The sequence below is a fragment of the Pan troglodytes genome, chromosome 1, assembly GCF_028858775.2.
Source record: "Pan troglodytes isolate AG18354 chromosome 1, NHGRI_mPanTro3-v2.0_pri, whole genome shotgun sequence".
Lineage (NCBI taxonomy): Eukaryota > Metazoa > Chordata > Mammalia > Primates > Hominidae > Pan > Pan troglodytes.
The window spans coordinates 136,928,119-136,954,953 of record NC_072398.2 but is presented as its reverse complement, the minus strand read 5'-3'; the positions used below and the strand labels follow the sequence as shown (position 1 = coordinate 136,954,953).

Sequence of the window (26,835 nt, the reverse complement as noted above, 5' to 3'; positions counted from 1 at the left end):
AAGGAAGAAAAGACATTACATTTAAGTTTCAATTTCATTTGCTGTGTAGAATCTAAATTGGTGAATTATCTGAAAATGAAGCAGTCATTCAGGATATGTTTTATTAAAAATTTCTATATCTCTCAAGTTATAGTACTTAATTTAGTCATATAACTAAATACAAGATAATTTTTAAATACCATAGTGGCCATATCGTAAATGTAATGAAATTTAATTTATACTACAAAGTTATTACAGATGTGAATATAATAAAATTCAACCAAAGTCTTAATACTAGTCACCTAGAATAGTAAAACTCCTGTATCCCAATGTTTGCTTGTTTCTCTACTCACTCTGTAATACAGTAATCTGAATTTTAATTTATTGTTTCACCCATCTGAGCCATTTATTTTCTGCTTCATTCCACTTATCAAGTGAAGACAGATTAGCCAGCTCCACTTTTTGTTCTCATGCATTAACAAAATACCACAGTGTTTATATTGCCAACACTTCATGGAAATGTCTAAGTAAATAAATGAAAAAACCATGATGTTTTCTTTCATTAAAAAAAAAACTGACAATAATTTGAAAATCAATCTTGTTAACTCAGCTTAACCTCTTTAGGGAAAGCAATGAAAATAAGGAGAAAAAATGTTTCAGAACTTATCACTAGGAAACTCCCAATTTTTGTTGTAATGGCTTTTGAAGTTACAGGATAAAAGTGAAGCCTGAGAAACAGCAACTTACTTTATTCAGCTACCAGGGATTATGAAAATAATAACAACTGACATTTGAAAATGCTTATTCTAAGAGCTTTACATATATAAACTCATTTAATCATCACAAAAACCCCATTATCTCCTTTTAATAGACACAGAAACAAGTATAAAGGAAGAAGATAAATAACTTGCCCAGGGCTACAAACAACTAGCAAGTGGCAGAATGAGGATTCCACCTCAGGTATCCTGGGTCTAGAATTTGTGCTCCTAATCACTATGATATATTGCCACATGGTTGAAGAAATTAAGCCTAATGACAAGTACTCTGCGATCTGCAATTTAACAGGCTTTAACTTCCAATGAATATGCTAGTTACTACTATAAACATTGTTAAATGATATAAACCATTCTAGGCAAACGCAGAAGAGGAATCTAATACACCGAGAACTGGTACAGGTGTAATAAATGAGCTACTTGTATTTCATACTTCGTTTCTCAAAGATTCATTTCATACCTTCTAGTCACTAAACAATAATCTATTAACATTCACATTAACTTCTAAGTGATATTCATTAGGAATAACTTCTAAAAAGATTTATTTCTAGGATAAGACAGAGCAGTACACATCTGAGGCTAGCAGCTTAATGTTTCTAATATTTCACAAAATTTCTGGCACACTGTAAAGTTAAGTAGGAGGCATCAATGGTAAAAGTAACAATGCAATTTGTCTGAAAAAGGAATTTACACATCCTCCTGTACATTCTCCCTGGGAAAAGAACTGAGTTAATCCACAAGACAGGATTTCAATGAAGACTTTGCAAATTTATGCAGAACCTCTCATAACAGAATATATTATTTAATGGTATTAAACTTTTCATTTAATGAAAAGTTCAATAAAAACTTTTTATTCAACCTAAGTGTTCAATAAAATTTGTTTTAGAAAGTTAACATACTACTTCCAACTATAGTCCTGTAAAAACAATTCATCAGAAGCTATCACTTATGAGGTCAGCATTATTTTCTTTATAAATAGTATAAAAGTGATACACTCTTAAATTAGAAAGCATCTTTTAAAAATAAGAGAACTTGACTAGTTCATCTGAAATTGGCCATACATTTTTATCTTCCTTTCCAGCCTATTTAAAAACCCAACCAAAAAAAGAAAAGAAAAAGAAAAAGAAGGCACCATAGTCACAAACCAAAAAATCCATTTAAAGTAGTACTATATAATAAAAAAGCTATAAGAAATTATTAGACTATTGATTTTCCCTCAAATATATTTTAAAATGGCAGTTAATATTTCCAAGCACTGAGTAGCAGAACAATTAGATATTTTATACTATTCTTTCTAGCCCAATTAAAAGGCCTTTACATTTTCCACATTCCCAGATTTTAGCTTCCTTGAGTGATATTCCACATGAAAATGGGGAGGTATGTCACAATGGCAGACTTTAAAAATTATTATATAAACTTGAAAAGCACTTATGAATCTGTTATTTAGAACTTAGAACACATTATTCCACGGGGAGGAAACCATATACCTGAATTGGTACTTACACTGCACATATATTAATCTACAGTGTTATAATTAAACACAACATGCATATGCATAACTGAGTGCCTTCAGCATTTTCATATAAGATAGAACATTTACCTTGTAATTACTCCTAATGTACCTTAATGACACTGGATAAAAAAACTAAAACTTCAAATTCCACGTCTGCTACTTGTATAAGACTACAAGGTAACCTCCTCCTGGAGGTTAAGTAGTGGAAAGAGAATTACCAAACTCTGTCACTTAACTTACCCCAGCAAGAATAGAATATTTTCAGCCCTCTAATCTTCCACATTAAGCTCTCTATTTTAATTTGTAAATCTGAAAATTGGAGATAAACCGTATATGTATCTTAAACCTGTTGGGAGTACAGAGCTCTTTGGCAGACATTTATATTTTTTCTAATCAGTTCCTCAATGACGATTACAATATGAGCTTCATATTCTCACTTGGGAAATTTTCATTAATTTGTTTTCATATAATTTGAAAACAAATACTTAGCTGTCTTCTTAGGAATAAACCACCAACATTCAGAACAATGTATAATCTCCAACTCTAATCAAATTTTGAATCGCAGATTCGTAAAACTGATAGCATCTGGCACAAGTGCCTCATTCTTAACAAAAAATTAAATGAATTAAGCCATATTCCAAAGCTAGTCAGTAGAACTAGGCCTAGAACCTAGATTCTGATTCTCTTTTCAGAGCTTTTGCTGCCATCCTTTACTACCAATTTAACCAAACCGTATAACCTGGCCATTATTTATCAGCAATAAGATGTTGATGAAATCACAAGTTATACATACATCTCATCTGTGAAACGGAGCTAAAGGTACCTGCCTTTGAGGGGCCTGGGTGATTAAACTTGTTTGTATGACAAAGTACTCTGTAAAATGAAAAGCGCCATATACAATTATACATCATTTCTAACTACTTGGGGAAAGTAAAATGTGGCCATAAACCAATCACAAAGCTGTTTATCTAAGACTAGCCTCAACCTATGATTAAACAACTGCGGCAAAAGTCAAGTGACTTCACATTAGTGCTTCAGTTAGTAATAAAGGTATTAACAGATAAAAGTTATTACAGAAAAAATGTATTCTGACTAAACCAAAAGATGATTTAATTGTATATCTACATTCTTTATTCTTAAGAGCTGCCTTTTTAGCTTAACAAACGTGAATTAAAAGGTAATAAACAATGCCAAAAATATGGCATCTTCCTCTTAAGGAGACAATACACAAAATATTGGGAGGGCTACTGAGAAATTACTGACAAGGCTCTTCCACTCTAAAAGAAAAACAGTGAATGAAATGGCTCTTTGCTGTCTGGCCACACTTTAACGTTGTGGTGATAACTCAGAAAAGAAGTCCAGGGATATTTCTCAATACCCAGAGACAAAAAGCAGGGCTCATGACTATAGGGATACATGTAATAATACCATCTTAAATAGTTAGAGCATTTTAAACATTTTACCTTTCCTAAAGATTACATCTCATGAGATCTTTGTAATACTTTTATTAAGTAAATAAGGAATAGTCTGATACTCTAAGCTGAAAATCATCAAAATTAAAAACAAGCACAATATTATGTAGCATTTTCCTTATCTTTTATAATGAGGTCCATTTATGTTTATAAAACAAAAAGGTTCCATCAACTCAAATTAACTAGTTTATTTCTAGATTTTGATAACGATATTTCAAAGACAAAAAATCAACCCAAAGGTAAATAATGAACATCCTCTGGCCACTGCATAGTACTGAGTTGGTTATCAAAAAAACAGTTTATCTATTTTGTAATTAATTTGCTGGCCATAAATTGCAAACTTTTTGATAATGTCCTTATGAATTTTTAAAATTAAATTTCAGCGTATGTATTTCCATACATATCCCTTTACCTCAGGAGGGAGTCTCTTTCTGTATCTTATTTTTTTCTTTTCTCACTTAGGGTCAACTTTCAGTTGACCTTCAGTATTCTCTGAAGTGTCTGCTCACAATTTAAAACTCTTATAAAAATTTTTTTTGGAGATAAGTAGTCCAGCTTGTTTTAAATTACTATCATTTTAAATCTGTGACACAAGGATAATTATGTAAAATGAAGATTTTTAAGAGATATAAATCTTTTAAGGAAAATAACTAAAAACAAATAGAAATCTTAACTAGAAATCTTATCTATACTAATAAAAATGCTTTTAAATTGAGGCATTAAATAAAATCAGGTTTTACACCTTAAATCAAGGTAAATGACTTGTCAACTAATACATCACTTTAAATTTCACCTTAAAAATCAATCCAGTTAATGAACTGCATATCAAGAAGTATACATTTTATTGTTTATAAATTTAAAAAATTAACCTAGTTAAGAACAAATTGTTATTACAAAGCTATGTTTCTTTAAATAAATGGCAAATTTATCATTTTGGTAAATTTACTACCATTATAATACTTAATGTAGTTAGGATATCTTTCCACAATAACTTTAGGTAACTTTACTGCCATTTAATCATCCACAATCAGACTTCAAAATCAAGCTATTAAAATGAATGGGAATATGAACAACTTTTCTAATATGTATACGTTCTCAAAAGAATCACTTATGTGATTGTTGTTTTAAGGAAAACTCAAATACTAAAACTTTGAGGCTTCAATTCCAGTCATTTTGGGCATTTCAACCTGAAAATAACAGATTAGAAATAAACTCTTAAATTTAGTACAAGCACAAGATACAATTTTAGTTTTTCAAAATGTCCATCAGAAAATAACTATTTAACTTATATATATACATAGAAATATTTATTGAAATCTTACAAATTTCTATAAAGCCCCAAGAGGTCTCATATAAATAACACTGAGAATCTTCATTTTTATATCTAGACATACCATTATGAATATGGAAATGAAACTGCCATTTATCATAGAAGAATAGGAGCTGTTTTTGTAACTATTTATTATCCTTGCCATCAAATTTAGACCTAAGAGGCACTAAACATTGAAAGACAGGTACTAAGAACAAGTCAGAGATATACAATCTTTTACTTTAGAGGAACAGAGTCTCATGCTCCATTATTCATTTCTAACTAGACAGAATTCTGTGATTAGCCCTTAATTCAAGATGTTACAGATCGGCAAAACAGAATTAAGTCTGATTTTTGTTAAAAAAAAAAAAAATGCAGTCATTTTAGATACCAAAACTTCATCTAAAATGTGGAAAGGTGAATTTAGGTAACAGTGTCAACAATGTAAATTATAAACATTAGTCAGCTTATTTAAGACCAATCAATGCACTGTGTTACCATTAACAAAAAGGTTAAAATTCCAATGATGTCAAATTTTCCTACGTCAAATGGACCCAACCACAGGAATCAAAGATATTTTTCTTTTTTGTATTCTTATTCCCTCACACTGAAGTTTCTATTAGGTATTACACTATTATCTGATTATAAAATAGTTTACACTGTAACCATCAAAGATTTGGCGAAAAAAGCACTAAAATAACTAAAGCAGAATACCCTGTTCCTACCACTGTGTACAAACTTATCTGCTAGGCCAGCATTTAAAATTTTACAAACTATCCAGCAAGAATGCTAATAGAAAAGTGACAAACCTGAAAATATGGCTTCTTTCAAATATAGTAACATGTGGGAGAACTTCCTGATATCATTCACCAACTCCTTGATGTAATCCGGATCAAAAATAGAGTTGGAACTTAAGGACTTGAGCCCCATTTCAGAAGTTGTAACATCAGTAGAGAGTTGACCTGATGCCCAAGCACGTTTTTTCTTTGTCTTTTTCTGTTTGTGAGCAATCATCCTTTCATGTAACAGTCAGAAAAACTGAAACCCTTAAGGGGGCAAGAAACAAAACAAAAACAAGCGAGGAGAGAGAAAGAAACACAAAAACTAAATCAGCCAGGGAAATATTACACTAGATTTTCACAAACAGCCCACAGCCCACCTTGGTATCCTATTTTTAAATTTTTAAAAATCAAAAATCAATAATCAATCACTGTATTATTGATAATAGCAGTTTCCATTTATTAAATACCAGTAATTCTGACAAGTCTGACATGCAAACTATTGTTCTTTACATTTCACAAATGAGGAACCTGAGGTTTAGAGGTTAAAAATTTGTCTTAAGCTCTCAACTGATAATGAACTAGGACTTAAACCTGTATCTGCCTTGATGCCAAAATCCATGCTCTTAATAACTTCCTCTTGATTCCTAGGGTATAGAATTTTATTTAATTGTAAAAGTTGTTCTGAAACATCACTTAGTAGAAGGTCATATTCTCCTTCCATGACATCACCTTCAAAAATAAAGATGAGATATGGGCTTTGAAAAAAGAAATACCTGTTCTTAAAATCCTCCTCTGTCACTTATTGTATGATCTATTCATCTCTTTACTTCAGTATGCTCATTTATAAAATGGGAGTAACATCCTGACAACACCTATCTCATGAGATTATTGTAGGGATTACATGACGCGATGATACAGAAGTGTCGAGAACATAAAAGTTCAATTACAGTTAGTTTTTCCTAATAATGCATATACATACATATACACAGACATACACACACAACACATCCTGGATTACCAAGTCTCATCAAGGATATTTCTTTGTTGAAAATAAGTTACAAGGGTGCCCACTAATCTGACATACTCTGACTGGTTAAATAAACACGTGTGATCATCAGAGCAATATTTTTGATAATCTCAGGATGGTAGTAAAAAGGTAATCTTTTGGTATGAGAAGAATTTAGATTTGAATCCTGGCTCTAGTATTTTCTAGATATGTGACCAGTACAATTTATTTACAGGCTTGTGTGAGGATGAAAAGGGATCACAAAATTAGAAGACTTCATATGTTAAAACACCTAATACTGGCACATAGCTGGAACTCAAGAAAATCATAGTTATTTTCTTCTTCACCCTCATTTTACCTTTCCAGAGTTAAAAGTTCTAATCTTGTTTGTATCTCTGGAAATCAAAAAGGAAATAACTGGAGGAATTAAATTAACTCACACTTTATTATTAACACGTTTTTTCAAGTATTTTGTCTTGAATATTTGGCTACTTTAAAAATGGTAGATGACTAAGGACTTCTATAAAATTTACAGTAGAAAGTTTTTTGGTTTTTTTTTTTTTGGAGGGGGGAGGGGTTGAGTCTGGGTCTCACTCTGTCACCCAGGTTGGAGTGCAGTGGTGTGATTATAGCTCACTGCAGCCTCAAACTCCTGGGCTCGGGCCATCTGCCCGCCGAAGCCACCCATGTAGCTGGGACTCCAGGGGCACAACACCACACCTAGCTAGCTAAAAAAAAGAATTTTTTTTTTGTAGAGATACAGTTTCACTATGTTGCCCAGGTTGGTCTCAAACTCCTGGGCTCAAGTGATCCTCCTACCTCAGCCTAGCTAAATGCTGGGATTACAAGCATGAGCCACCATGCCTGGCCCACTAGAAAGTTTTATGTAATATCCGTTTCTAGTCATATGTAAGATATATTATTGTATCATTTACTCCTTCCTATATCTCACCCAACTCCATAGTTCATTTTTCTTTCTGATCTACAGGGTTCTCTAATCAACCCACTTCTCTCTACTGCTACCACACTAGTGAATTACCATCATTTCTTTTCTGAGCTACTATACTACTTTCCTAATGATCTATCTGCATCCATTCTTGTCTCATCACAAATGTAGTGAGTGAACATTTCAAACATAAATCTCATAATGTCATTTCTCTACTGAAAACCCTTCCAAAGGATAAGTGAGAAGCTATCATGCTCTACAAGGCTCAACATGAGATCTGGCTCCTACCTACCTGTGCAATGTCATATGGAGACACACCTGCTGGCTCTCAACACTCCTGCCACACACACCTCCTTCTCATTCTTCCAACAGTATTTGTTTACGATGACTCTCACCAGGAAATAATTTTACATAATAATACATGTTAAGTGTATTATGTTTGTGTGTGGCATGCTTCTGGGTAAGGCTCCATGGGATGTATGTGAGTTTTTAAAAATTCCATCCCATTTCATTTTTTAAAATGCTGGGTGCAACTCACCAACTTGGTTTCCTACACATAATAGGTCATGACCCTACAGTTTGAAAAACACCAACTGTTCAGCTCAGGGTCCTGTCTATATGTAATTCTATTTGCCTGGAATATTCCTTCTCCTTTGTTTACTCACTCTGATCTCAGCTCAAAGCTTACCTCCTCAAAGAAACGTTCCTGGACCATCCCCATCCCCCAGCAAAACCACTACCATCAAACCAGAGTAGAATCTCCTGTGAGATGTTCTATAGTATCCTCTACTTTTCATCGTTGCTCATACCACAGTTCAAATAGATCATGTCTTCCTAGCTAGAGTATAATCTCATGGAAATCAAGACCATGTATGTCTATTTGCTAACCATGTGTTCTCTGATCATAGCACAATGCTTGGCGTATGAGGAATGAACTACTTAGAACTATCTGCAGATAGGCTTATAAACTTATAAAGTTTCAATTAATTTTTACAGAAACAAAAATAACTCTGGGTTGTTGCAATGTTTTGAAGTGAAAATATAAATTTTTAAAAAACTCTCTAAAATGGTATGTTTCAAAAAGAAAAGTATATGAAGCTGAGGGAAGATTACATAAAACTGAAATCAAAGTTGGATTTCTATTATTGCTCCTCCTGATTATTAAACTGGGGACCACACTTTATAATTTTTAAAGTTTGTTTATTCACTGTCCTTTTGTCAATCTCAAATTATTTCTGAGAATCTAACTTCTACATTTAAACTAGTTTCAAACCTATCTAACATTAATCCTTATATGCGTACATCATTTCTAAAATGAATCTAGGGCAATTTTTGAGCATTATTATTATATCTAAGTCTTCCTTCCCATCAACAAAAACAAAACAAAAATTCAAAGTGTCTTTTTTGGGCAGCTCTTTTACAAATTACTAACCAAAATGCCTATTAGCCTAACAAAACATCACTCTTGCAGTTTACTTAATAACGTCATTCTGTTTAGTTATGACAGCTTTTAAACTTGGTAAATTAGAGAATTGGTCACTGTCACTGGTAAAGATGGTTACAAAAATTAAAGACATTAAAACAATTTACCTATTTTAGCAGAAATAATTTACTTTAAGTAACTACATGTAAAATAGTAACCCAAACTTTCAAAGTGTTTCAAAACTGCTGGAACATTTTTAGACAAGACTTTAAAAATCTGCAAAAAACAAACACAGCAACAACAACATCAAACACATGGCAAGGAGAAGAGGAACTCTTCTCCTCTTATAAAAAAGGATTATACCCTACCTCTAGCCAGCATTATAATGATTAATGTGCTGATTTTGTTATATATTACTACTTTTCATATTCCAGAGTAAAAAAAGGAAACATTACAATTGAAAAAACGTTTAAAATAACAAACTTAACCCAAGCTTTCATAAATGGACTATGATAATGAGAAGCTGGAACAACACACACTTTCCAAGATCATATACACTACTTTCTCATGTGCGAAAATGAATATTCTCTTGTTGGAAGTAACATAAAACGTAGTTACTAACAGACTGCAACTGGCAACTTAATTAGGTAATGACGCATGCAAAGTACTTAGCAGAGTGCCTGGTTCATCATAAAGATGAACCATAAAGAAAAGTCATTATTACTAGCAGTGCTTTATTGTGGGAAATTGTTTTTGAACAAGATGTGGCTTCACTACAATACATAAGTGGATGGTGAGCAAGAAATACAGGACTGGAAACAATTGTAGAAACTTAACTGACTCTGTGGAAACCTACTAAAAAGCTTCCAAGTGAAATTTGAACTGTGCAAATAGACTTGTGCAAAATATTTTTGACACACTAATTCTGGTGCATCTCTTTCAACTTCAAACCAACAATATTAAAAACATGTATTATCCACTTCTCAAAGAATTCTCTAGCAAGTGGAAAATTACCGTGCAAAACCACTTCCATTGTATGTTGTAAATCTAAGTGTTGTGTGCATTAGAAATGTAGACACAAACTTCCTATCCCCCACGACTGCAGGAGCCTGTGTCAATCAAATGTCCGCTGCCCCACGCATGCCCCCTGCCAAATGCACATTACGGCAGTAGTTTCATTTTAGGCTCTCTAATTGAAGTGTAAAACGGCCCCCAAACATCTATACTTACTATTTCCCATTTTACCATTTCTTCTTGAGGAAAAATTGCCAGATATTTCAGAAATCTGCTATTTCAGCACAATTTCAGATTTGGCAAGAATCTACTTTGAGATGCTAAAAAGATTAGATGAGCTCATCCTAAAACGATGATTAAATCTTTATGGTTTTAAAAAGCACTCTCCACAAAAACAGAATAGGGACATGTGAGAAAGAGTTTTATCAATACTATGCAAACAATTTTTAAAGGAAGGCATGCAATACACATGCACTTCATTTCTGTACAGTTTGAACCTAGCACGCTTTAAAAAGAGGAAGCTGCCCAGCATCCCACGCCTCCAGAATGTCTAGCATTCCTGGCAGGCAGTACTCTCCTTTGACCAGCCAAAACTACTCTTTGCCAAAGAGTAAGTTCCTCATCCAAGAATTTAAATAAAGAGGGAAGAATGGAGCAACCAAAATGGACAGCCGACGGTGGTAACGACGGACAAAAGATAAACTATAGACAAGAGATACAGTCACAGAGACAGATGGAGAGAAGGGAAGGAGAGCTCAGCTCCTGCCATTAGCAGGTAATATCCTGCCCTCCGAAAACATTTGGGGCCAATACCCTCTGAGAAAGTTTTAAAAAGATAAACATAGAGACAAGAGGCTCGTCAGTCACGAGGGTTCCACCTTGAAACGTCCAACTCCAGCTCACCCGCCCAAAAAAAAATTTTTTTTAAATTAAAACTGTCAAACCCCAAAACACGTCCACAATTGAACTGGGACAAACCTCTGAGACTGAGGAAAACTCTCAACGAAACCCAAAAAACACAGACCAGGAGAAAATGCACCACGGAAATCCTAAAATATCTCAGGAATGAGAGCCCAACTGGAGTGAGGGCTGCAGTCAGGGCAGGTGGGAGCGGGAATAGAATCCAGGCAAGAACACAGACCCATAGTGATCAGGAGCATGGATTCCGGAGCAAAAGCGCCTGGGTTTAGGTCCTGACGCTGCCAACCACTAGTCTGTGTGCTTGGGCAGGTTTTTAACCTCGGTTTCCCCGTGTGAACCGAGTCGAACAATCATGGAGTGTTCTGAACATTAAAAGAGTTAAAATGTGCAAAACCTTCAGAACGGCAGGCGGACCCGTTGTACGCGCTGTGTGCTAACTTTAATTACGATCGTCACCGTCTCCTCCCGGCCACCGCTGGCGTCCTCCCCAGCTCGTCCGCGCCTCCCTCGCCGGGCGCGCCCCTAGCCCCGGCCGGACCCTTCCCGAGGACTCCAGTCCTGGCTCGAGGACACCCGTCCCTAGCGCAGCCTGCCACCGCTTCCACTCGGGGCCGCCCCGCGGGCCTCCCGGACCCTGGACGGCAATTCGCGGGCGCTCGCGCGGGCAACCCCAGCCCGGAGCCACGACCGCCGCGGCCGGAGCAAGCGCCACCTCCTCACACTCACCACGGCGCTCCATCTCGCGTCCCGGACGCGGACGCCCGCCCCACACCTACGGCCGCCGCCACCGCCGAGGGCTGGAGCTCGCTGCCCCCATCCCCCACGGCCTGCGGACGCCCGGCCAAATCTCAGCCGCAGCCGCAGCCGCAGCCACAGCCACAGCCACAGACACCACCACCACTGCAGCCGCCACCGCCCCTGCAGCTACCGCCACGGCCGCACCGCCCGCCCGCCAGCCCCGCCCCCTGGAGCCCAGCCCATTGGCCCGCGCTCCCGGGGGCGGGGCCGGCGACCGCGGCAGGTCCGGGAGGCAACTAGCTCGCGCGCAGAACGCGACCGTCAGTTGCGCGCGGCCGGACGCTGTCCCAGCATCACAGGCTGCGTCGGCTGCCCTTTTGGCTTGCAGGGGACAGGCAGAGCGACTCAGAGAAAAGTCACCTGAGGACTAGATGCGGCTAATGGCCAGATGAGCAGCTACATTTCTTATGAGACACTTCGGTGGATCGCCGTTTTCCTCCCTCTTCCAGGGGTTAGGGCCTGGGGAAGGGCGCCACACGTCTGAATGAAGAATGAACTACCTCAAAACCAGCCATCTACTCTGCCCCTCTGCCCTCTATGGAGGGTAATAGTTTCCACTTAGGCCTATCTGTATTTTTTTTTTTTTTTTTTTTTTGGAGACGGAGTCTCGCTCTGTCGCCCAGACGAGTCTAATGGCGTGATCTCGGCTCACTGCAACCTCCGCCTCCCGGGCTCAATTGATTCTCCCACCTCAGCCACCTGAGTAGCTGCGATTATAGGCACCCACTACCACGCCCAGCTAATTTTAGTATTTTTAGTAGAGGCAGGGTTTCGCTATGTTGGCCAAGCTGGTCTCGAATTCCCGACCTCCCAACCTCAGGTGATCCACCCGCCTCAGCCTCCCAAAGTACTGGGATTACAAGCATGAGCCACTGTGCCCGGTCCTTTCTTTCTTAGCTACACTTTCAAACTCACTTCATAATGAGAAGAAAAAAAAAGTCTGAGAAAGATGGAATAATTATAGCAAGCAGGGCTAGAAAGCACATAGTCCCTATATCACACCACTCGCTGGAACAAGCGATGGCACTTACCTCAGTGCTGGAACATTCAGAAAGAACTCATAGAGAAACAGAGGAAAAAACACAGGGAGGGAGACTGTGGGTAGTGCTGGGGTCTGCGAGAAAAATGACCACACACGGGAGAAACAGAAAAAGACACAGGAGAATGTGCTGAGGAAAACTGGAAAGAAAATGAGGTGCAGACACAAGAAAAGGGAGGAAAACCAAGGAAGGCAGAAATAAGTGAAGGCAAAAAGAGAAAATAAGGAAGAAAAATAAAAGGAGAGACTACCCACTTAACAAACAGAAAAGTAAGTGAGCATGACAGAACCAAAAGTAGGGTAGCGGGGCAAGAGAAAAACTCATTGACAAAGAAAGAAGAGGGACATCTTACATAGACATATATTTGAACCCTTACAGGAAAAACAATGCTAAGAAAATACAACAAATTTGGCTCCTCAGGTGCTACTTAGAAAAGATAAATAAGAAAACTCAGCTCCTTGGTTACTTTGGCACCATACTGGATTTTTTGGACTCAACTTACACAGATTTTCCCCTCAAACCCCCAAAATAATAGTAACAAGGTCCTGCCACAAATAGGAAACCTCAAAAACCAAAATTCCTTCTAATCGTGCTGAAAAAGAAAAATGCGCCAAGGACTCTCACCATGGAAGCCAATGATGCCTGAACTGAAGCAAACTAATAAGAGGAGACAAAGGAGTCCCCAGGCCAAGGGGAGGCTGAACAGTGCAACTACGATTCAATCATAAGTAAGGTTTTTGGAAGGAAATTTTTGAGGAAGTCCCTCAACCTCAAACACCCTCTTAAGTCTATTTTAAAATATATTATTTTGCACTTATACACCATTTCCCTTAATAAAGAGGACTGTGTTGCTGACTAAAATGGAACTGGAAGCATCACTGACAAAATCATGAACAAGTTCCTGATGGAGAGAGAGGGTGTATGGATGGAGGTGGGGGTATGACAAAGAGAAAGGAGCTCACAAGGAGGAGAGAAAAGCAGGGAAAGAGAGACAAAGGGAGAGACAAATATGTGAGAAGGAAAGAGAGACAACAATAAAGGAGAAAGAAAGACAAGAGGGAAAGAAGAAAGAAATATGCAGAGATAAGGGGAAGCAGAGAAAGAAAATGAGATGGAGAGAGATAAGGAAGATAAAAGAGACAAACAGAGGTGATAGAGACTACCCACCGATAGAGAAAGGAAAGAGGGTCATTTCTCACATGCAAACAGTTCTGGGGGAAATGAAGCCAATTAGGCTCTGAGGTTGTTACCTTAAAAATATAAACATAAGAATCCAAGGCTCCTTGATTACCTGCTTCCACAATTATTTTTCAGACTTCATTTTTAAAATTTTTTCCATTACACCTCAAACCTAACAGTACTAATATGACAAGCAGTACTGAAGACATCTAAAAAACAAAGACTCCTTCAAACCCCACTGGAGAATGATGCACCATGGACACTCACCCAGTGATGACTCAAAACTGAAGGACATCAGTGGGGGATGAAGAAAGAATTCTGAAGGCCAAGGAGAGTGGGGTTGGACAACTCTCAGGGAGCTCAAGGAAGCAAAGTCTGTCCCTCATAGCTGCTCTGGGTTATTCTCAACACCCCCTAAACCAGAACTACCCCTAAGCCATCCCAAAACAGCCAACTACTGTGCATAGGATCTGACACAGAGTCACAATAGTTGGCTATTTGGGAATCGAGGAATGTTACTTAGAAGGTTAAATAAACTATAAGTAAGGTTGTCTAAGGGAAATTTTGAGAAGTCTCTCAATCTCAATCCTCCTCTTAAACCTTTAAAAAAATACATTATCTGCCATCCTTCATCCAGAGGATGATGACATTTGGAAATATTTGCAAAAATGGTAGTTTACTTTTAATTTAAAAGGGTTATTTTATTAATCTCCCCTGACTTGATTTTGTTTGAAGTAATTTATCACACAAATACACTTTAAATATGAAAAGCACATTAATAGATGCAATAATACCTTTCTGCAAGTCCGAAATTCTTGGTCTATAATAAAATTGTAGTGTTCAGAAAAAAAGAGTAAAACCATCAGTATATCTACCATAGCAGTCCAATAGCTTAAGTTTTTCAACAAGTTGCAGAAAAACATTTCTGGAAGCAACATATAATTTTTTTTAAATACTTGTGTTTTTACCATTTATATTACTATTGCCTCTAGTATTTTTTCCTTCTCAAACAGAAATTCACATCCTCTATGACACTGTTCAAGTCAGCCATTCGGTGCAGCCTTAACTTTTATATTCCCCAAATCTTCCTCATGTGTTCTCTTCAAAATGTTTGTGGTACCAGACTGCACAGATTAGTATTCTTTCTATCTGCAGTGGTGACATTACCAGTACTGTTAATTTTACTTCATCTTCCTGAAGACAATTCTGTAGTTTAGGTAGCCTACTTTTCATAGCAGAACATGGGTCTAAAAACATTTGACAATATCTGGAGACATTTTTTGTTGTCATAACTGGGGAGGGGGATTCTACTGACATCTAGTGGGCAGAGGACAGGGATACTGCTAAACTTCCTACATGCATAGGACTACCCTCATCCCCAAGAAAGAATTATCCTGCCCAAAAGGTCAATAGTGCCGAGGTGAAACACCCTGTTCTATATCCAATTACCACTTTATAAAAAACTATAAGACCTAAGAACTTGTTAAATTATGCCACAGTATCTACCCAGAAAAATCTGGACTGTGGGCCATTTTATAGCATAAACATGATTTCTTCAACAAATAAACTGCAGGAAAAAAGATGGAAAGAAAATTCTCTAGATTATCCTTAAAAGATATATCAAATGCAGCCAGGCGCGGTGGCTCACGCCTGTAATCCCAGCACTTTGGGAGGCCGAGGCGGGCGGATCACCTGAGGTCAGGAGTTTGAGACCAGCTTGGCTAATATGGTGAAACCCCATTTCTACTAAAAATACAAAAAATTAGCCGGGCGTGGTGGCGTGCACATGTAATCCCAGCTACTCGGGAGGCTAAGGCAGTAGAATCGCTTGAACCTGGGAGGTAGAGGTTGCAGTGAGCCAAGATCACACCACTGCACTCCAGCTTGGGCAACAAGAGCAAAACTCCGTCTCAAAAAATAGTAATTTTATATATAATTATATATATATATGTTATATATATAATATTATATATATATATGTTATATATATAATTATATATGATATATAATTATATATGTAATTATATATGATATATATAATTTATATATATTATATATTTATATATATAAAAAATCAAATGGAGGAATAAATAAAAACAGACATACTCTTCCACTGTAGTAAACAACTAGAAAAATGGACAAAATATATATTGTTTTCAGACACTGAACTACACACAGCACTGGGCTCAGGGCTGTCATCTCTGAGAGATGGGATCATAAACAAATAAGGTAAGCCCCACAATTACCCCAACTTTCTGCCTAAAGTCACATTCTTGACCATAGCACCCTTGACAACTTGAAGAGACAGAGATCATGGTTCCAGGAGATTGGAGTTGCCAGAATCTGTAGGACAGAGTACCAGAGACTAAGGATGTAGAAAAAGAAAGAGCTCCAGAAATTTGCATAGGGAATTTCTTAATTATCTTGCTGAACACCAAGATGCACATGTATACAGCAAAACACAACAAGGATTGGCAAATAATTTCCAGAAAGCTATAGATGGACAATTCCCAGGTTTCCCACAGGGCTGGAAGAACTCCACATTTTCATCAGCCAGAGTAGAGAGACCTACTGAACACCCCAGGGAGACCCCAGGGCATGCCTCATAGTACATCTAACCTAGCTTTAGTGAAAACTATACTCTAGCCACACCCCAACAAAGCTTCAAAACAGGCACATTTTATAATTTTTTAAAAGCTGATGTTTAAAACAAAGTAGTAACAATATGTTGTGGCATTTATAACATATACAGAAGCAAAATCTGTGACAATAGCGTAAAGGAGGAGGAAATGAAAGTATACAGTAAGGTTCTTACATTATAGGTAAAGTAGTGTAATACTATTTGAAGGTATACTGTAAGTTAAAAATATATACTAAAATCTCCAGAGATAAAGTTAATTAAGCCAATAGTGGGCATAAATAGAATTTCAAAAAATCAAAAAAAAGAAAAAAAAAAAGGCAGGACAAGAAGAAAAAGGAAACAACAAATGGAACAAATAGAAAAACAAACAGCAAAGTAACAGACTTAAACCCAATCATACCAATAATTACATTAAATATAAATAATCTAAACAGCCCAATAAAAAGGCAGAGATTCTCAGAGTGAGTAAAAAAGTAAGACCCAACTATATTTTTCCTATTAAAACACAGACTTGAAATATAATGACACAGATATATGGAAAGTAAAACAACAGAAAAAGACACACCATGCAAATATTAATCATAAGAAAGCCAAAGTAGCTCTATAATATAGGTATCAAAGAATTTTACCAAGGATAAAAAGCAACATTTCATAATGATAAGAGAGTCATTTGATCATAATGACAACAATCCTGAAGGTATCTGTACCAAAAATAGAGGTCCAGAGTATGAGAAAAAAACTGAGAGAAATGTATGGAAAAAATAGACAAATCCCCAATGACAGTTAAGATTTCAGCACTCTTCTCTCAGTAATTGATAGAATAACAGAAAATCATTAAGGATCATTAAGGACATAGAATACTTGAATAGCACTATCAATCAACTTGACCTGATAGACATTTACAGAAAATTCCACCAAAAAACAGCAGAATATGCATTCATTTCAAATGTATATGGAATATTCATAAGATAGGCCATATATGGGATAAAAAGAAGTCCCAATGAACTTAAGAGGACTGAAATCACACAGTGTATGTCCTCTGATCAAAACAAAATTAAATTTGAAACTAGTAACAGAAAGATAGCCAGGAAATCCCCAAATATTTGTAAATTATAAAATATAACTTTAGCCGGGCGCGGTGGCTCACGCCTGTAATCCCAGCACTTTGGGAGGCCGAGGCGGGCGGATCACGAGGTCAGGAGATCGAGACCATCCTGGCTAACACGGTGAAACCCCGTCTCTACTAAAAATACAAAAAATTAGCCGGGCGTGGTAGCAGGCGCCTGTAGTCCCAGCTACTCGGGAGGCTGAGGCAGGAGAATGGCGTGAACCCGGGAGGCGGAGCTTGCAGTGAGCCGAGATCGCGCCACTGCACTCCAGCCTGGGCGACAGAGCGAGACTCCGTCTCAAAAAAAAAAAAAAAAAAAAAAAAAATATATATATATATATATATATATAAAACTTTAAAATAACCAATGGGTCAAATTTCCACAAGGGAAATTTTAATATATTTTGAACTGAATGAAAATGAAAACCCATTTCAAAATGTGGAGATTACAAAGTAAAGTCATGGTTAGATAAAATACACAGTTTTAGATGCTTTATTGTAAAAGAGAAGGGTCTAAAGTCAATATCTAAGCTTCCACTTTAAGAAGCTAGAAAACAAAGAGCAAATTATACCCAAAGTAAGCAAAAGGAAGTAAATAATGATAAGAACAGAAATCAATGATTTAGAAAACAGAAAACAGAAAAAAATCAATATAACCAAAAGCTGGTTCTTTGAAAAGATTAAATTGATAAATATCTAGCTAGGCTGATCAAGAAATAGAGAAAACACAAATCACTAATATGAATGGAAGAAACGACATCAGTACAGACCTTACAGACACAAGGATAAAAGGATACAAGGGAATGTTACAAAAAACTTTGCCAATAAACTTAACAACTCAGATGAAATGGAAAAATTCTTTGAAAGACACAGATTACTAACCCTGACACAAGAAACAGAAAATGTTAATAGCACTACATGTATTAAATAACTGAATTCATTATTTAAAATTTCCCACAAAGAAAACTACATCTACATGAGCTTCACTGATAAAATTCACTGAACCAGATAAAATAATCCTATACAAACTCTTGGAAAATACAGGAGACAAGAACACTTCCCAACTCATTCTATGAGGCCAGCATTACCCTGATACCAAAACCAGACAAAGACATTACCAAAAAAAAAAAAAAAAAAAAAAAAAAAAAAAAAACCCAAAAACACACACAAAAAACAAATTTCTTAACACAGTATTAGCAAGTCAAATCCAACAATATATAAAAAGGATAATACATAATGCCCAAGAAGGGTCTGTCCAAGGAATGCAAGCTTAGTTTAACATTCACTAGAGAAAAACCATGTGATCATCTCAAAAGATGCAGAAAAAGCATCTGACTAAATTCCATGGCCATTCATGATTAAAACAGTCAACAACGTAGGAATAGAAGATAATTTCTTCTATCTGATAAAAGGCATCTACAAAAAAACCGACAGGTTTTCTCCTTAAGATCAGGATTAATATTGTTACTGAGGGTCTTAGCCAGTACAGTAAGACAAGAGAAAGAAATAAAATGCATTCACATTTAAAAAGAAAGAAGTAAAATACTCAGAGATGGTGGGTTGGGGACTTAAAAAAAAAATCTTAAGAAGCCTATAAGCTACTACATCTAATAAATGAATATAGCAAGGTCACAGAATACAAAGTTAATACACTATAATCAATTTTCTTTCTATACACTAACAACAAACAATTGAACAAAAAAATTTAAAACTTCTGCTCTTTGAGAGACAGTGTTGAAATAAAATGCAAGCCACAAATTGGGAGAAAATATCTGACAAAGGATTTGTAACCAAATATATCAGGAACTCTTACAATTCAATAAAAATAAAACAACAATCCAATAAAATAATGAGTAATGAAGTGAACATATGCTGCACAAAAGAAGATACACAACTGGGCAATAAGCACATGAAATATTGCTCAATACCATTAGTATCAGGGAAATGCAAATTTCAACTTCTATGAGATACCACTGAATAGTCAGAAGAAATTTTAATTTCAGCTAGACTGAACTACTAAGTGTTGGTGAGGATGTAGGGCAACTGTAACTGTAATACATGCTTCTATATACAAGGTATACAATCACTTTGTGAAACAGCCTGGCAGTTTCTTACACAGGAAATGTACATTTAACATACAACCCAGTAATTCTCCTTTTGTATGCATCCAAAAGAAATGAAAACATATATTCACCCCTAAACTTGTATACAAATGCATAGCAATTTTTTTCATGATAGTCAAAAACAAAACAACCCAAACTCCATCAACAGATAAACAAACTGTGGTACAGCCTTACGATGGAATACTATTTAACATTACATATCCATGACATCGGAAAAAATCATAGATGAATCTCAAAAGCATTAAGCTAAATGAAAGAAGCCAGGCACATACACACTGTATATCTTTGGTATGATTCCATTTACATAAAATTCTAGAGAATATGAACCTAATCTTAAATGACAAAAGAATTTCGTTGCCTAGGAATGCAGTGGCGGTGTAGGTGTGGGGGAAATTGCGAGAAGCCTTTCATTTCCTCCACTAAAAATAAAGCATCCCTTTACTTTCCCATAGGATATTCAACATACTTGGGAAACTCACGATATTATACCTTGGGCCCCATCAATATTGTCTATTGCTACCGAAGATGCAAAGGTTCTACAGGACTGTCTACCACAAAATGGGATCAGACTAAATTTTCTTAGTGAATGCTGAATGAATAAGTGATACGAGAATGAAAATTCTTTAGGGTGACTTCTGGGCATGAACTTTGTTCAATGTGGTTATACTAACCCCCGGGACCAAGAGCAGTGGCTATAAAAGCCCATGTTCCTAGGTCAAGAGCCTTTACATGTGAGGAAGTGAAGGTGCTTACAACTGAGGTAGATATTCTATTTTAAGGAGGTAAGGGGAGCAGTAATGACCAACCACTATACATTCTTGGGCAGCGCTTTTCTACATCTCAGCCAAAGTTCTATTTCCTGCCAAATTGGGGACTAAAACATTTTCTACTCAGGCCTATTCTATTTTCTTCAAGTTCACTCTTAAACTCTTCTCAGAATCATCAGACAAGAACTGTATACATACTGTAAAGCTCATGAAGCTTAAGCATCAGGGTTGCTTACTTACACAGTTCCTGTAACAAGGAGGCATTTTGAAATAAGCATTTCTGGCAAACTGCGTAAAGAAATCACTACAGAAAGGGACCTAATCTCCAAGACTCCCATAGTTTTGTTGTGATTCACTCATTCTGAATATTCACTTTCATATCTAATTTTGAAGTATTTTTCTTGAAAGGGGAATCTCCTCTCCCAAACTGAATGAGGAGGAAGCGAAGCTAATTCCCAAAGATTAATAAAGAAAAAGGTAAATGTAGAGCAAAAAGGTACTTAGAACTTTCATAAAACATCTCCTAACATTCCCCTTCCCCCCGCCAACCCCTCCATCCCCCGCCCAAAAAAGATCCATCTTTAGAAAACAGAGGATGTCAAAGATCCAAAAAAAACAATGTGGAACGCCACCCTTGGTTTTTAAAGAGGGGTGGTGGTGGTGAAAAGGTGAGATAAACTCGGACAAATCAGAGGGGCTGAAAGACAAGGGAGGAACGTCCTTGGCTGCTCTGTTTAAACCAAGGCAAGATCCTCCCTGGGAACACCAGGTTTCTATCACAGACCGGGTCCTGGGACACCTAGTGAAACAAACGCACAGGGGTCCGCTCTCCAGGTGGTAGGTGCAATCTCCCAGCTTGTCCCTTCCTATTTTGCAGAGCACACGACTTGCCCTAGAGCCATGGCTGGGAAAAGGTGGAAGGGCGAGACCAGGCAGTAATGAGTGGGGAGAGAGAAGGGGAGGAGTAGGGTGGGAGGGAACGACAGAGACGCTCCAGAAGGGGCACACGGTGAGAATGCGCAAGACGGTGTTTTACAACCTTAGATCTCCCTCCCCCAAAGTAATAAATAGCCAGGGTCTAGGTGAGGTGAAGTGCAATAAGAAAAAGTAAATATGGAACATGAGATGTCTGTTTTACTCAGCCTTTGCATGTGTCAGACTGAAATTTCAGAAAACGTCACCAAACTTCCAAAAAGCATCCCCAGTAAGAAAGACGGACTTGAGACCCGGTGAAGAAAACCAAGGGGGTAAGGGTAAAGGAGCCCCTGAATTCCGCAGTGAGGCGATGAGTGCTGGTGGCTAGCAAAGGGAGCGGGGCTGAGACACGCTCGGGGAGTCCTGTAAGGGGAGGAAAGTCCACCCGGCCAGCTTCTCCCCTGCTGCCCGCCTGCGTCACACAACTCAGAGCGCGCACCCGGGGTCCGCGGCGTACCCGCAGCGCCCGCCCGCGTCCTCTCGCTCGTCCGCGCCTGCCTCGCCGGGCGCGCCCCTAGCCCCTGCCGGACCCTGGACGGCAACTAGCCGGCGCCCGCGCGGGCGACCCCAGCCCGGAGCCACCACCGCCGCGGCCGAAGCGAGCGCCACCTCCTCACACTCACCACGGCGCTCCATCCCGCGTCCCGGACGCGGACGGCCGCCCCACACCTACGGCCGCCGCCACCGCCGAGGGCTGGAGCTCGCCGCCCCCATCCCCCACGGCCCGCAGACGCCCGGCCAAGTGGCAGCCGCAGCCACAGACACCACCACCACCACAGCGGCCGCCGCCTTTGCAGCTACCGCCACGGCTGCGCCGGCCGCCTGCCCCGCCCCTTGGAGCCCAGCCCATTGGCCTGGCCCGCGCTCCCGGGGGGCGGGGTCGGCGACCGCGGCAGGTTGGGGCCGGCGACCGCGGCAGGTTGGGGCGGCTGCTCGCTCGCGCGCAGAACGCGGCGGTCAGCTGCGCCCGGCCTGAAGTTGTCCCAACCGCGGCCGCGTCGGTCGCCCTTTTGACTTGCAGCAGGGCGGGCAGAGCGACTTAGAGGAAAAGTGACTTTTTGTACCCTCCTGCAGGGAGCAGGTTCTCTGTCCTTGTTTAATTAGACATTTCTCAGGTGGGCACTTTGAATTCCTTCCAGTCAAGACTCAGGTGTTCAACTTGTTTTGTCGGCCGTCTTCCTCCACCCTTCTTCTTCCATTCAAAACAAAAGTACGTTTTGTGCTTAACTTTAAAACTCCCCCCACTCTTTTCTGTCTTCAACTGATTGTCACTTTCAGCAAACCAAATAAATTACTCAAAACATCAGCTATTATACAGTCCCCGACACATGGCAGGTGCTCAGTAGATGCTAGTTGATTGCATGTCCCCTAACCACGCTACCTGCTTCTTACCATTAAGTGCTCCTTGAGTCATGGGACTGATCAACACGGTGGAGGAAGCCGCAACCAAAATAAAACATTTATCTAGATGTTGGATCACACATCATATCATGTTTGGAGGAAAACAAAACACTGCATTTATATATAATATATATTAGTAACACTTACCAACTCTACTAAGAATACCTTTCCTGTCACCTGTGCTGACACATAAGCACTCCATGAATATTAGCTGATTAATGGGTAAAATTATGGAAAGGGAATTTGGAAAAATCACTTAATGGCATCTTCCCTTTAAATATTTTTCAAAAAGATTAAATATCTGTCATATTCTTCACCCTTCTTCGTTAGGAGAAATATATTTGAAAACATTGTCAAAGGAAGATGTTTTTGTTTTGTTTTGTTTTGTTTTAGAGAGAGGGCCTTGCTCTGTGCTCAGGCTGGAGTGCAGTGGCACAGTCATAGCTCACTGAAGCCTTGAACTCCTGGACTGAAGGAATACTCTCATCTCAGCCTCCTGAGTAGCTGGGACTACAGGCTCGTGTCACCACATCCAGCTCTGTTGTTTATTTTTATGTTTTGTAGAGATGGAGTCTTCGCCATGTTGCCCAGGCTGGTCTCAAACTCCTGGCCTCAAGGGATCCTCCTGCCTCATCCTCCCAAAGTGCTGGGATTAGAGGCATGAGCTACCACACCTGGGTCATTTTTATAAGTAAATATGATTATTAACTGAGAAAGGGTGAATGTCAAACATCTGCTAAGTGGGATAAATGGCTGTGTTTGGCAAAGAAACTAAAAAATAAGGGGCAATATCTCCACCAAATCCTCTGACACTGACTCAGCATGTGCCCTGAATCATCTTATAAGCCAACTAGGTTTTTTACCTATAAATATTTCTTCACTAAAGTGGCTCATGATCATGGTTTTGGAGGACGAGGACTAACAGACACACAAACAAGAAATCAAAGGCATAACTGGATAGTGCATTAATAATGAAGCATGTATGACAGATGATGTGGTATTGTTATTTTATAATTACAGTATATATTAACACATATCCACTCTGCTTATTGAAATATTTTTCATTCCTTCCATGATAGAGAATCCTGCCTCTGCTCTGAAGCCTTTCTGTTCGCTCCAGTGAAAATTAGTCATCCACCGGGCGCGGTGGCTCACGCCTGCAATCCCAGCACTTTGGGAGGCCGAGGTGGGTGGATCACTTGAGGTCGGGAGTTCAAGACCAGCCTAACCAGCATGGAGAAACCCCATCTCTAGTAAAAATACAAAAAATTAGCCAGGTGTGGTGGCGCATGCCTGTAGTCCCAGCTCTTGGGAGGCGGAGGCAAGAGAATCGCTTGAACCCAGGAGGCAGAGGTTGTGGCGAGCTGAGATTGTGCCATTGCACTCTAGCCTGGGCAACAAGAGTGAAACTCCATCTCAAAAAAAAAAAAAAGAAAGAAAATTAGTCATCCTATTTGACATCATATTGTACATAGGATACTATTCTTGTGGCACTTATGGTTTTGGTGCCATGGTTTTTGGCAGTGTTTATGCTAATTAGATTGAAAGTTCCACAGTACTACATTAGTTAGGTCTGTATCTAATACAGAATGGGCCCCCACTAAGAATTTTCTGGAGGGATGTTGAGGGCATGAATGGTAGGCCCAGAAGTAAAAATTCTTCCAGTGTGATTTTTTTTTTAAATCACAAACTGCACTCAACTTGGTTGTATCTAGTAGAACCAAATATGATGGTCACAAAAACCTCATGTCTAAAGCAAAGCCTATCCCAGATATCCTGTTCCCTGAGGTGAAGGGACTGATCACAAGTGTGCATGTTCCATGTGGGTGGTGGAGGTGGGAGCCCAGCCCCACAGGGGAGCAGAGTGGACAGGTGCTCTTCCCCTCTGCCACACTTCAACAGCAGTCTGTTTAGGAGGGACCCACATTGTCCATCATGTCTGTTGTATTTTTATTGATTCCACAAATATTCACTGAATACCTCTAATGTGCCAGGCATTGTTCTGAGCACAGGGGATATATCAGGGAATTTTAAATCCACCCTTAGATTCTCCTCAACCATGATGAATAATGCCTGGGAGAGGGGAAGAAGTAATGGAAGCCTGCACGGGTGGCCCCAAGGCAGGCAGTCCTTGGACTCCCTGGACTGCGGCTGTCCTTGACCTCACTGCTGGGGCATGTAAAAGGAACGACTCAGAGTCTAACAGGCCACAGTGAGTACAAAGCCTCCAGATTCCAAGGTGGACAAAACTCACCAAGCAGGTTATTAATCTTGATTCCATGATGGGTGTAATTGAGAAACAAGGAATCAATTCAGACCTCATGCTGGAAATGAATGTGAAAGACATTACCAACATCCAAGAATTCTGTGCTGTCATAAGGACAGGAAACTAAGATTGACAAAAATAAAGAAATATTTGAGTATATAGATGAAGATATCATACTCATGTTACGTCCAAATTAAGTTACTACATTTCGAACTCCAATTTTTAATGTGTTTTAAACTTTCTTATAAGATTTTGATGATATAAACCTCTGTGCTTGAGCCATCACATACCATAACCCTACCTGATGTCTTAGTAATATGTATAAGGTAACTCCCCTAATAATTAATGGTCAGTGCCAAAAATAATATTAGCCTTAAAAATGCAATTATTGATACTACTGTGAATAAAAAGATTATGGTGGTAGTAATAATAACTAGCCATTTATACTTTACTCCGTGCTAGTAAACTATAAATGTCTAGTTATTGTGCTAGTGATACACTTTTAATTATACTTTACATTTCATAAATTATTCAGTCCTCACAATAACCTATGAAGTGCTATTATCATACCCATTTTTTTTTTTTTTTTTGAGAGGGAGTCTTGCTCTGTCACCCAGGCTGGAGTGCAGTGGCGCAATCTTGGCTTACTGCAAGCTCCGCCTCCCGGGTTCACGCCATTCTCCTGCCTCAGCCTCCCAGTAGCTGGGACTATAGGTGCCCACCACCACGCCCGGCTAATTTATTGTATTTTTAATAGAGGCGGGGTTTCACCGTGTTAGCTAGGATGGTCTCGGCCCCCCAAAGTGCTGGGACTACAGGCGTGAGCCACCGTGCCTGGCCTATCATACCCATTTTATAAATGAAAAGCTGAGACACAGAAGAAGTTCAATGAAGAATTTCTGCTGGACTTCATGGAAATTGACATTAACATGAAGTTAAGTTTGACCATACTTCTCTTAGAAAAAGATATTAGGAAATGTATCCTCTTATTCTACCTCTGCGTCTCTGTCCTTCTTGCTCTTCCCCAGGTACCCCAAAGTCCCTTTTGCCTCAGGACTTTTGCCTTTGCTGTTTCCTCTGCCTGGAATTGGCTTTTCCCATACATCTACGTGACTTGTTCCTTGCTCCCTTTTCCTTGCTGCCTTCTGGTCTCTCCTCAAATGGTCCAGATTATTGACATGTTCCTTGACTCCTCCATAAAAACAGCATCCCCCTTTTTGATACTCCCTTTCTTCCTTACTCTGCTTTAATTTTTGCACTTATCCCTCTACTGATTTGATATAGATTTATTGGTTTATTTACAGATTTTTTTAAATGTCCCCTTACTAGTATGGGTATGTTAAGTTCTATGAAAGAAGGGACTCTGCCTGCTTTGTTCACCACTGTGTTTCCAGCCCCT

The 26,835-nt window shown here is 38.7% G+C and overlaps 1 protein-coding gene across 7 annotated transcripts in view; it reads right to left on the bottom strand.

The window, feature by feature from the left end:
* ARHGAP29 (Rho GTPase activating protein 29) overlaps positions 1-22,582 on the bottom strand; it is a 97,141-nt gene extending 74,559 nt beyond the window's left edge. For 3 of the 7 annotated variants that reach the window (XM_054668031.2, XM_001156219.7, XM_063799480.1), the window contains exons 1-2: positions 11,865-12,098; positions 5,856-6,092 (exon numbers count right to left, since the gene is read on the bottom strand). In XM_054668031.2, coding sequence (XP_054524006.1) covers positions 5,856-6,060 — 205 coding nt within the window. In that variant the 5' untranslated portion in view covers positions 6,061-6,092; positions 11,865-12,098. Of the gene's footprint in view, positions 1-5,855; positions 6,093-11,532; positions 11,551-11,864; positions 12,099-22,392 lie in introns of those variants that run through there. The other 4 variants (XM_054668034.2, XM_009425690.5, XM_063799477.1 and 1 more) reach the window with 3 other exon arrangements.
* Between the last annotated feature and the right edge of the window lie 4,253 nt (positions 22,583-26,835).